Raw genomic sequence first — 13286 nt, forward strand, 5'->3', positions numbered from 1 at the left:
TTAACGCTATGTTTATATATAACGCAAATAATGTCATGTCAAAGTGTTATTACACTAGTGCAATATTGTTTTTTATTAAATGGCTTTATTACACCCCTGCGCCATACTTTATGTGATAAATACAGATGTAGAAACATTATCAAGTTTTTCTTCTACATACCTCGGATCTGTCAGTTGGCATAAATACTGAATCCATCAACCCTGTATGGATACCTGAAATATAACAATAAACATATTAAAACATAGTTTGATAGGTGAAATGAAAACACTATCAGATCAGTATGAAATATTGAAAATGTTGGAATTATATTTTCAATAGAAGACAACTTATTCTTGATAATCTTATTTATAATACAAATACCCTCTAATAAGGCAGTTAAAAAAAATTACATTCCACAAATTTGTAAAATTTGTAAATGGTAAATAGCTTTACCAAGCTGGAAGTGAACATCTTTGAAATGTTTAAGAAATGGACCTAAATTCAATTTAAAACTTCATTATGAAAATATAATTATCCTCTTTCAAAAAATTAAATAAACAGAAAATAGCTAGAAGAGTACCAATTATATTTAGTAATATTTTTGTGAACTTAAATTAAATATTGATACTCTCAAGCATAATTAAAACTAGAGGCTTCAAATTAAATATCAAATAAATTGGGTATAAAATATAAATATTCTTATAATAACAACACACAGGGACTTAGTTTATATAACACTATTTTGGTGAAAACCGAGGATGCAAAAAAAAAAATCAAACTAAAAATCATTTTTTTTATAATCTCCTCAATTTTACAAAGGAATGATCAAATGGTGAAACAAAATCAAATATATGTATTGCAAAACAACCCCTAAAAAACAACAACAACAACATTTCATTTGTGCAATTGCCACCAGTATAGAGCCATACAAACTTGCACATCCATTCAGTCTGACCATATGCTTCATACTTTTGGTAACTAATTTTTTGTATTTTGTTATCAAAACCTCTAAAATTTAGAACGGACTGTTCAAAATTCAAATGAGGGCAAATCTATTATACAGAATCAGCAGGTATGTTTATAGGACATGTCAACTGGCACAAATACTTAACTATCTGAAATGTTCATATTCACATGAAATTATACAAAAAAAGAAAATAAACACAAAACACACATAGACAGTGAAACTAAATTTCATAATAACAAAATATTTACTACAAAATACCTTGCAGTTAACTTAGGACAACTTTGGGTGATTTTCATGACATTTTATTCGAATATCTTATAATAATATATATCTTATAATAATTAATGATAAAACAAAAAGATAATAAGACAAAAATATACTTGTAAAAAAAGCATCTAAAAATAACCCAAAGTTTCAATTACATTGTAAAAATCATTAACATAAAACAACATATATGTATATAAACAACAAGTTACAACAGATACAAACAACAATACCAATATACACTACCCACCTTCTGTAAGCAGGGCAAGAAATAAACAACATGTTTGTTTTAAAAGCTAGATTAATTTTATTATCAATGTTTGAAGAATTATTTCAATGTCTAAACCCTTTTCTGTCTGGAAAATAAGTATACAGGCTATTACAATCCATTGTTAAAGGTAGAAAAAAGAAAGATATCTGCTTGTAAAAGATAGGTTAAGCTTTCGTTTTTAAATCTATCTAAATTTAATAAAAAAAACATTTAGAAACAAAATTGCAAGAGTTTCAAGAATTCAGTAAAAGACTTCAAGCTCTCAACTGATAAAGTATATTTCATTCTCTTTCCATATGTGATTTGCCCAATTTCTATATAAACTGACAGCTTATTTTGAGAAAAAAATATATAAAAAAAAACAACAAAATAAAGACTGTAAATGATAAATTACAAACAAATTCACATCTACTTTAGGTATTATCAAATTTCTACAAATGTAAATGTAATGCTATTTCATTACTAATTTTTTTGATCTTTAACCATTTATCAGATATACGAGGGTTGTTCGGAAAGTTTTGAGACTGGGTCAATATTTAGCGTTGGAAAAGATAAAATCAAACAAGAGTTTACTATGTATTACTTTAATACCTCATCTATTATAGTGTAAAATTTCATAACAATAGCTTCATGTATACAAAAGCTACAAAGCGTTAGGCACAGACACTACCGGTGACCCGGCGCACGCAACGAGTATCCAACGTTGCCATTATTTCCAGAGTTTAACGTCACAGTAGAAAAGTCAACTGCTACTCCTTTTCAAAGTATCTTCCTTCACAACGTACACATTTCTCATGCCTCGTAACCCACTTGGCGAATACATTTCTATACCAGTCAGATTTAAATGTTGCAATAATGCTCATAACTCTAGAGCGCAGTTCAACTAGGTCCTCAAACCGGATTCCTCGTAGTTCGGATTTGATGGCCGGAAAAACGGAAAAGTCCATTGGGGCCAGGTCGGGTGAGTAGGGTGGGTGAGCGATGCGGTTAAACCCGAGAACATCAAGTTCCAGAGAAGTGGCAGATGCTGTATGCGCAGGCGCATTGTTTTGATGTAGGTAGATGTTCTCCAGATTCGCAAGCATTTCAAGCCGCTTCTTACGGATAGCGTTGATCAGTTCCCGTCTGATTACCTTAAACAGAAATATCGGAGCTCGTACTTAATACAGATACAGGTGAATTAATTTCAAATAATTATTTTAATAATTAAGTAAGTAATCAATTTAATTATCTATATTATTTATATATTTATTTTTAATTATTTTCATGTTAAATAAAGTTAACATAATTACTCACCCTGCAGTAATAGTCAGCGTTCACCGTTTCTCCCTTTGGTACAGCATGTGTTAACAGCATCCCCTTCCGGTCCATGAATAGAATAAACATATGTTTCCCAACGGATTTGGTTACACGTGCTTTCTTCGGGGGTGGAGACGACGTGTGCTTCCAAACTGAAGACTGCGACTTTGTTTCTGGGTCGTAGTAGTAAAACCAGGACTCGTCGGTGGTAATAATTCTGTCTAAGAACGCGTCGCCTTCTCTCTGGTATGAACGTAGAAACTGTCGAGATGCTTTTACTCGGTTTTCTTCCTGATCAGCCGTCAATAATCTCGGTACCCAACGGGCCGAAACCCGAGACATTGCAAGTGTCTCAGTTAACATTTTTGTGAGCAGTTGCCGTACCTACATCACAAACTTCTGCAACTTCTCTTACTGTTATGCGACGGTCGCACTGAAGCGCGTTTCTTGCAAGTGTCAGTTTATCGTCGATGACGGATGGGCGACCGCTCCTTTCCTTGTCTTTTGTTGACTTTCTGCCATCCCGAAACTCTTTATGCCATCTAAATACCAATGGTCGACTAACAGTACGTCCGTTGTTTGCCTGTTCTAGAAGTTGCTTAGTTTCTGTTGGCGTTTTCCCAAGATTAACGCAAAACTTAATAAAAACAGGCTGTTCCTCTTTTGACAGTGTTTCCATAGTCGTTGTCTTGTCGCGCACGTATTGCTATAATGATCTGCGGTAACGGCTTAAACAACTAGCGGAAATGACGTCCTTAAGTTGGAAGTGACGTCATAAAATTTTCGTGACGTTTGGCGCAATTTTAGGGGCTCTTTTTATTCAGTAAGAAAACTTATAACAAGAAAATAGTCCGTGCGCCAGGATGCGTAGACAGGTGTTGCTATGGAAACGATTATATGCCGTATAGTAACGTTACAACGTTTTTAAGACATAACTCGGATAAATAACATATTAAGCTATAATTTGTATTAAATAATATTCGCAGCTGTAATTAGAAACAGAGAAAATCATATTGTCTCAAAACTTTCCGAACAACCCTCGTACTACAATCTAAGTGTAAAATGAAAATAAGAAATACTTGTCTTATAGTTCATCATTATTTATGTTTAATTGCAATTCTTTTCAGTCTATACCTCACAAAGCTCACAGTTAAAATAGTCCTGATATACAAGTGAAGCCTTACTGACTTATCATATATAACAAATTAAAGAGCTCCCCTAGCCTAAATCTGAGCTTCTCTCAAAATATAAATATTAACATTTTCTTGCTTACCGGCAGCAACAGGTTTTTATTTTTTGACCAAAGCAGACCAAGATCAGCTGGCACATCCATGCTGTCTGATCATGGTCTGCATTGTTTGCTATTCAGTCAGTAGTTGATAATGAATGGTAAGGTCCAAATTGAATGATGGAAAAGTTGATTTAAAATATTTAGCATGGTTAGGGTTAAACATAGGCTTTCCATGCCTAACCAATTTCTTTCTGAATCTTTAAATTAATTTGCCAAACAGAACGATTTTCCTTTCTTTACCAAGGAGAAAGCTTTTCTAGCCTAAAATATAGCTTTCTTTGCATAAGTATAAATTTTCACAGACTTAAATATATTTTCTTGCCTAAGAGTTACTTTTCCTAGCATAAGAATTTTCTATCTTTGCCTACGTATTAGTTTTCTTTGTCTAATAGTTAACTTTCCTAGCATAAGAGTTAGTTTTCTTTGCCTAAAAATAGTTTTCTTTGCCTAAGAGTTGAATTTCCAACACTAAAAGCTTTCTTTGCCAAAGTTTTAGTTTTCCTAACTAATAAATTTCTTAAAACACAGAAAAAGCGGGATATATAAATTTCTTGTTTAAACACAATCTCTCCTTTCCAAAGCAATAATTTTCCTTGCATGTTCAGAAGCTTCCATAAACCTTAGCCCAAACATCATCTTCTCTAGCCTAAGCATTAACAAAACTAAGATGATAAATAAGTGTGCAGCAACACAGAAATTAGTGAAATGAGTAAGAATAAAAGCTATGGCTTAAGAAAACAGAAATCAAGGAGTCACTATACAAACAAATCCATATGTCTTCTAAATGTATATGCAACATATGGATTACATTTGTGTTGACTCCTGACATATGTGTAAAGAAAATAATCAATACCTTCATTATGTCCCATGGCATAGAGCAGGCAAAGAGCAAACAAGGCTTCATAGTCATTCTCTGTACATTCTAGAGCATGAAAGATAGCTTCTAGATACGGCCTACAATAGTCAAAGATAAATGTAGTGGTCACAGCCCAAACTATGAATATAATGGTGGCTCACCTAAACTGTATCATTGTGATCTTACCAATTTATCATGTAACCTAGTCTCATACAAATCAAAATGTACATTCCTATATTTCAGATATCTCTGTACTAAATAGTTATCAAAAACTTAAAAACATCAAACATTAGTGTTTAACCAATCTAACATTACTTAAAAATGCAATTTACATTTCTGATCAGCCAGTGTTGAGCATCAAATAAATGCAATGAAAAAAATCACTTAAAAAAACTTTTGTGGTAAAACAAATTGGAGAGAACAGTAACAAGAGGGCCATGATGGCCCTGAGGTCGCTCACCTGTATATAGGCCCCCCCCCCCCCCCCCAACGTTGCAGGGCCAATTTAACCCAAGGGCTTTTATTTGCACAAACTTGGTAGACACCCATAAGAAGATGTTTCATGCTAAACATCTAAGCTCTAGCTCATTGGGCTTTTTAAAAGAAGTTTTTTTTAAAGTTTTTACTACACACATATAGTTAAAAACAATGACACCCCTGGGGCCGGGCCAGGGCTTTTATTTGAACAAACTTTGTAGACACTTACTAGAAGATGTTTCATGCTTAATATCTAAACTCTAGCTATTTGGGTTTTTTTCAAAGAAGATTTTAAGTTTTTGCTATACACATATAAAGAAAATCAATGACCCCCGGGGTGGGGCCAATTTTGACCCCAGGTCTTTTATTTGAACAAACTTTGTAGACACTCACTAAAAGATGTTTCATGCTTAATATCTTAACTCTAGCTATTTGGGTTTTTTCAAAGAAGATTTTTTAAGTTTTTGCTATACACATATAAGGAAAATCAATGACCCCCGGGGCGGTGCCAATTTTGACCCCAGGGCTTTTATTTGAACAAACTTGGTAGACACCTATTAGAACATGTTTGATGCTAAATATCTTAGCCATAGCTCTTTGAGTTCTTTAAAAGAAGATTTTTTAAGTTTTTACTATATGCATATAGGGAAAATCAATGACCCCCCGGGGCGGGGCCAATTTTGACCCCAGGGCTTTTATTTGAACAAACTTGGTAGACACTTATTAGAACATGTTTTATGCTAAATATCTTAGCTCTAACTCTTTTGGTTCTTTAAAAGAAGATTTTTTAAGTTTTTACTATATGCATATAGGGAAAATCAATGACCCCCTGGGGCGGGGCCAATTTTGACCCCAGGGCTTTTATTTGAACAAACTTGGTAGACACCTATTAGAACATGTTTGATGCTCAATATCTTAGCCATAGCTCTTTGAGTTCTTTAAAAGAAGATTTTTTAAGTTTTTACTATATGCATATAGGGAAAATCAATGACCCCCCGGGGCGGGGCCAATTTTGACCCCAGGGCTTTAATTTGAACAAACTTGGTAGACACCCATTAGAACATATTTCATGCTAAATATCTTAGCTCTAGCTCTTTGGGTTCTTTAAAAGAAGATTTTTTAAGTTTTTACTATATGCATATAGGGAAAATCAATGACCCCCCGGGGCGGGGCCAATTTTGACCCCAGGTCTTTTATTTGAACAAACTTGGTAGACACTCACTAGAAGATGTTTCATGCCAAATATCTAAGCTCTAGCTCTTATGGTTTTTTAAAAGAAGATATTTAAAGTTTTTTCTTTCGGTTGCCATGGCAACCAGAGTTCTGCATGGAATTAAATTCTTTGAACAATTTTTAAAGGTGACCACCAAAGGAACATTCCTGTGAAGTTTGGATGAAATTGGCTTAGTGGTTTATGAGGAGATGTCATTTAAAGTAAAAGTTTACGGACGGACGGACGCCGGACGAAAAGCGATCACAAAAGCTCACCCTGTCACTTTGTGACAGGTGAGCTAAAAAGTAAAATTTCTAAAATTTAAATCTCTCAAACATGCATACCATTGCACTTAGGTCAATGTTTTGTGATATAATTTTATAACACTTTACCTATTATCCAATGAAAATGATCCAAGTGTAGGTGAGGTCCCGCCTCCCATTCTCAATGATTGGCTACGTGTTGACAATATTTTTTCCTCGTCTGTGGAATTTTGTGATGGCACAGAATCGTCAAAGACTTCATCCTGGTCCCCTGAAGCACCAGTTTCTGTAATGTATATAGTTAAACCAATGATAAATGTAGCAGGGTCTAAGTAAAAAATCTATTTTACAGATCATGCTACTATTACCTTTCTCAGTTGTCACTTTATTTTAGTTTGATTGTGTAGGAAGCTAGAAGCTTATAGACACTATTTCGAATCCTTTCCTGGAACCAACCAATACTGAGCAATGAGTGTAAAGTTTGGAAACAAAGACTTGCCCCTCAGACTGGGTTTGAACCCATGCAGCTAGCGATCATTAGATTACTAGTCTGACGCATTAACCACTCGGCCATGCCGCCACAAAATATCTTTATTGACAAAACCTCTAAATTTCATGCCCATTAAGTAATGTAACTCAAAGTACCGTTGACCTTTTATTTTAGCATTTTTGAAGTAAAAGTTAGTCATGTAAACAAACAAAAGTTTCAAATTCGAATTCCATTATATAATTTTCAGCATAGTTAGGGTTAAAACCTCAAAACTAGATTATAAATGGTACAGTATTAACCCTTAACCTGATGAATTTGTGAAATGGATTTGCCCAGCTTTGAATTTAGACCAGTTCATTCCAAGTTTAAGGGATTTCTATAGCAAAACACATAAATTGGGCTGCCAATAGTATAGAGCCTGATCATACTGCAGGGATGTACAGAAAATTAAGAGTTAACTTCCACCAAGGAAATGTTACCTCTGAATGTTTTTAACGTTGTTTTAAGTCCAATCTTATTTTTTGTTGTAATGAAATACTTCTATAGATTTTGACATACATTTTATAATATCATGATGATCAAATCTAGGGCATTTAATAAGAGTTACTCTATATAAATAAATCACCTATAATTATCATAAATATTACAGTACAGACACCCTATTTACTAGTAAATCATTTTAAACATATGTTATCACATAACCCATATTTGTTTTCATATATAAGTTTTTGCTAATATGATAGTGTCAAAATACTAAACATGGAGACATCACTAACATTTACAATTGAGGTATTAAATGTACATTTACCTCATGTTGTTATGTAATTGTAACCTGACTGAAATAAATGAGCATACAACTTGATGCATGCAGTAAAGAGGATAATATTTCTTTACAAATGACAAGCTACCAAATATTTTGTTTGTGCATCATCTGAGATTTGAAATGTCAAACTGTGATGATTTACATAAATGTTTATTTTTTTAACATTTTACACAATGTAGAATGACATTTCCTAGCTTGTGAATAATCATTTATGTAACATGGTACCTGAAATTTTATATATACAGTAAAACCTGTGAATACAGGCCACCAAAGAGAGAGATAAATAATGGTCTTAACTGACAAGTGGTCTTTGGTTGGAAGTTAATTTATTCAATTTTATCGAAGAAATACATGTATGAAAAAGTGGTCTTTATCTGCAGGGTTATCTTTATTTAGAGGTGGTGTTTAACACAAGTTTCACTGTATGATGCAAGAACACACTAAGGAACAGGTTAATGGGCACTAAATAGTTTTAAAAAATTGTAAACTTAAAAAAAGGTTGATACTTTTTATATTTTATCTGAAATCTTATTTATATTCCTAAATCTTCACCATAATTTATATTCTGAAATGTTTGTTATACATTAAATTGAACATTGCAAAATGGCTAAATTTCTTTAAATGAATGATGTCCTTTGTAGTCATGTATTTTATTTATATTTTTGCCATTTTACCTCATGTTTATGTACAATACACACTGAAATAAAATCTTCAAATGCTGAAACACTTAGCATTTCTAATACAAGTACATGTATAGCAAAATAGATGTAGCACAGAACCTATACTTGATAAGTTATTACGAACCTTCTAGAGATTTCATAGATCAAATTATTCCCTCAGAATTATTTTTCTTGGTATTTTCACCAATGCACACAAATAACTGCAAAGAGGGTTAGTTGCAAACTTTTTTAAGCATATTAAAGATTTTGACAAAGTGTTATGCATTTTATTTAAAATCCTTATATAATCAATTTAAAGTTTGAATCATTCAAAAATTGATCAGCAGATCGAATTTCAACTTCCAAAAAGCTTATTAAATGACATTGAACCATTATGTTGAAATATATATATTAAAACAAAGAAAAAACTGAAAAACATACATTTTAAAAATTTGTGGGAATTGGACAGTTCATGCAAAACAAATACATGTATATACAAAGAAATAGAAATCACTCTAGACAAAGGGAAATAATCCAATTACTGTAGAAACAAGAAGTGGAACATAAATGTAAAACATCTTATAAAAAAAGCAAAACAGTTAAAATAACATCAAAAGCTTTTTGTATACATATAATTTGCGCAGATGAGAGAGAATATAAAATTTTATAACAAATATTTCATTGTTTTAATTATTTTTTTTTTTCGGTAAAGTTTCTGTCAAACCTAAGATATATGGTCATAGTACAAATTTAAAGCTTTTTTATGTCAAACCTATACTAAAAATGTCAAATGACAACTTTTCATCCACCACTGATGAGGAGAAAATAACGTGTCATCTTCCCTGTATTCCAGAAACTGCAGGGCACTTTGGTATCTTGATTTCGTCAAGCTTGCTGATAGCTTATTCATGTAAAACATTTATCACATCTATTAGGGTAACAATTCACTGTGGTGAGGGGCAAGAAATTTGAAATCATATTCCTTTATTTTGAGGGGTACAACCATTTCTGTGTGTGAAAGAACAATGGCTGTCCTATGACAGTGTGTTCAACTATTCTCAGTGTTCAACAGTAATAAAAGGGACATAACTCTGCTACATAAAACATAGCTCAGGAGTCATAGGGACAAAGATAATCACAGAGAACAAATACATGTATGTGAAGTTTCAACTCATTTCCTAGTTTTGGAGATACTAACTTGAGCACAAAAACTTAATGAAAGTGTGACTGCTTAAGCTAAGATGAGTACAATAGGCTCAGCTATCCCTATTCTTTGAATGGTCAAGCAAAAAATCACTTTATACAGCTTCTCAATTTTTGACATGCGGCTTTATCAACTACTTATGTAATGTTCTTACTTCCATGTAAGATCTGGCAGCCATAAGTAAATTAAGTATATTAAGTATAAAAGTAACCTCTGCATGAATTTAAAAGGGGTCGCGAGGTGGGATTAGGGATGAAATGGTATTTCAATATTCTAATTTCCTGAGATCCATTTGATATATATACAGTCTAACTTGCACATGTGACCACGTGTATTTAGCGACTTTTGTCTTATGCGGCCACTTTCAATTCCCCCCGTTCATTTTCTCCCTATATCTTTAATGCATTAAGCAACTTTTGCTCAACGCGACCAACAACTGCTAATTAGTCAGCTAATTGAGATCAATCTTTTCATTAAACGACCACTTTTACCTGTCAAGTAATTGTGTTTTTAGAGAACGTCGCCTCGTAATGTCACAAGTGTCAACAATCAAAACACAATATATAAATGTGTGAAAAACTCTATTTCCCAAACCGTTTTAGTGTATGCAAGTAAAGGTAAGTGTACGTGTGACGTGTATTATCCAATAATGATAAAACAATGCAACGCTCCGCCCCTACTCAGATGGTGTATACGCTTAGCTGTTGATATTTAGACTGCATTGAATTGACCTTGAACTGATCAGCAATTAAATTAATTGTTACAATCAGATGTAGTTTGTTTATTTCAAATGAAAAATGCACAACAGAAAAAGCTTCAATTATCAGGGTTTTTATGTTTGAGACAAGGAAATATAAGGAGAAGTTTAAAAATTCTGAAAAAATGTCAAACATGTACGTAATGGATCAAAACTGATTTGTCAATAAATATCAGAAAGCTATTTTTTTACATTAGCATCCATTTAGATTATCGGAGCGTTCTAATTATTAAACATTTATATAAAGGAAGTTGAAAAACATTCCCACCGCAAAAGAAAGATGTCATGTATAAATTTTGACTTTTTATAATGCTTTGTCTTAAGAGACCGTTTCATTAAGCAACCGTTTTGGGTGTTTCCCTTGCGCAGTCGCTGAATACAAGTTTGACTGTATATATATATATTTTTTTTAAGTTTGCTTTTTTATGTGGCACCAACACAGCAGAAGTCATATGGTAACAGGTGGAAGAAGACTTCAGGTGCCCCTCTATGCATTGTTTCAGGCACCTGAGTTTGGCCATCAATGTTTCATAACCTAACTGAATAGCTTCTTCACATGAAAGAACCCAAAGTCCCCAGCGGGATTTAAACCTACAGTGGTGAGGGGCAAGCTGTTTGAAGTAAACAACCTTAACCACTTGGCCACAGACAGACTATCAACCGGAACTCAATATTATTCAAAAACATAGTTTGTAAATTTACAAAAAAACAACAAAAAACATAGATAAATTGGGAGTAGAAAATTTTTAAAAGTTGTCGCTGATATAAATGATTACACAAAAAAGCTGTGTGAAAAAGGGAAATAAAGGAACAGTGATGGAGTTGCAGGCAGAAAGTGAAGGCTTATGTCACATACCGGTGACATTTTCACCTTGGACATCACTTCTCCTGTAGAATGTGGAGTTACCTTCTCTAACTCGAATGGATTCATTACGAGGCCGCAATCCTCGACTAGTTCCAAGAGTTTCTTCTAAAGTCTCATCAGGGGCAGCAAATTCACGTATAAGCTGAAATTACAATTGATTTATTGTTAATTCATTAATGAACTTGCACTTGAACAAAATATTAAAGAGAAACTTGAAAAAAATTGTTTGTATAAATATGTTTGGATTTTAAGTGGTTTTGCCAAGACAAAAATGTAACCAGAAAAAGTAGCTCCTCTAGTTCAGGTGTTTTATCTTCTCAGAACTTTATTTTCAAATCTTATTGAATTAATATTTTCAAAAGCTGCACTCAATAATTTTGATGGATTTCAACATTATTTTTTCTAATTTTTTTGCTTTTCTTTCACCACATTTCAGTGATGATTTGTTTTTGTCTCTCAAACACTACATACATCTGTAATTCACAAGAAGTGCAAACAAAGTAATACCTAATGTTAAATAAATGCTCAGACAGTCAAAGAGGGTCTTTGGAGAAAAGAAGAGATGCATTCTAAAACTTTTGATATAATAAAAGGGAAATTTACTATTCTCCTTGCCCTGTGTCAGTTCTAATATTTAAGGTCAATAAAATAATTGTTTTTCCTTTAGTTAACTAATATTCTATTTAATTTTATATCAGCTAAACTGATCAAATTCTACTCCAGGTATAAACAAATGGCTTAAAAGTAAAAACTATATATAGGCAATTAATCAACTAAAGAAAAGAGAAACATTACCCATACCATTCTAGGAGAATCAGAAGTCTGTTCATCTTGTCGTATCGGTTCGACTTCACCTTGAAATATAATCTCCGCCAACTGTCGCACCAGGCGACCATGTTGTATTATCAAAAACACCTGTAAATGATGTCATTAATAAAATAATTTTACAAAAAACGAATAAAATTTAACTTTTCCCACACATATCTTATTACATGTATATTTTACTTCTAAGGTTTTTTTTTTTGAAATAAAAAAGACTGGAGATGTTCCTCAGATTTATGTACCATTTGGTGTAAGCTTGGACCAATCATTTGCATACTCTCTTATTTCAGAATAACCATTTTTTATTGCACAAAATAACCCAAAAAATTAAAGTTGTTTTTTTGTTTGTTTTTTTTTTGTTTCTGGTTATGACTTAAATTAGGCTAAGAAAGTCATAAAAAATCAATTTTTTTCATAGTGTATTTCTTATCATCTTGTGTATATTTTTCCTTTTAAAATGACCCTTAAGATGACACAGCTAACCTATGCAAGCATTCAGATTGGTTTGTTTTTAGACATTGGACCTAAGTGAAGCTTCTTTAACAAAATGTCAGAGATTATCATCAGTCAAAAAGTCATAATCCTGTTTAATAGACAGTCATCAATAATAAAGCTAAAATATTTACAATAAATATACAGTAAGCATTTAGCATTACAGTAATATTATTCATAAAGACAGTATATTTTACCTGTGATAGCAAGAAAAGGGAGACTACTGAACTAACATACTTCCTGTTACTCTGAAAATAAACAGAAATTCTTACAATCAGTATGATAAACATTCA

The 13286-nt window shown here is 32.6% G+C and overlaps 1 protein-coding gene and 1 long non-coding RNA gene across 3 annotated transcripts in view; both read right to left on the reverse strand.

The window, feature by feature from the left end:
* Positions 1-13286, reverse strand: part of LOC132743741 (protein CLEC16A-like) — a 74812-nt gene that overhangs the window by 52533 nt on the left and 8993 nt on the right. Inside the window, exons 9-14 of one of the 2 annotated variants that reach the window (XM_060732305.1) lie at positions 13191-13241; positions 12481-12594; positions 11722-11821; positions 7011-7167; positions 4926-5026; positions 161-213 (exon numbers count right to left, since the gene is read on the reverse strand). In XM_060732305.1, the coding sequence (XP_060588288.1) occupies positions 161-213; positions 4926-5026; positions 7011-7167; positions 11722-11821; positions 12481-12594; positions 13191-13241 (576 nt within the window). Of the gene's footprint in view, positions 1-160; positions 214-4925; positions 5027-7010; positions 7168-11670; positions 11822-12480; positions 12595-13190; positions 13242-13286 lie in introns of both variants that reach the window. The other variant, XM_060732304.1, reaches the window with a different exon arrangement.
* LOC132743743 (uncharacterized) lies at positions 2239-3821 on the reverse strand. The gene is made up of 2 exons (XR_009627612.1): positions 3216-3821; positions 2239-2386 (listed from the first exon to the last, which is right to left on the reverse strand). It is a non-coding gene; the product is annotated as an uncharacterized LOC132743743 (long non-coding RNA).

The sequence above is a fragment of the Ruditapes philippinarum genome, unplaced genomic scaffold, assembly GCF_026571515.1.
Source record: "Ruditapes philippinarum isolate M1 unplaced genomic scaffold, ASM2657151v2 ctg772_1_1_1_1, whole genome shotgun sequence".
NCBI classification, from domain to species: domain Eukaryota; kingdom Metazoa; phylum Mollusca; class Bivalvia; order Venerida; family Veneridae; genus Ruditapes; species Ruditapes philippinarum.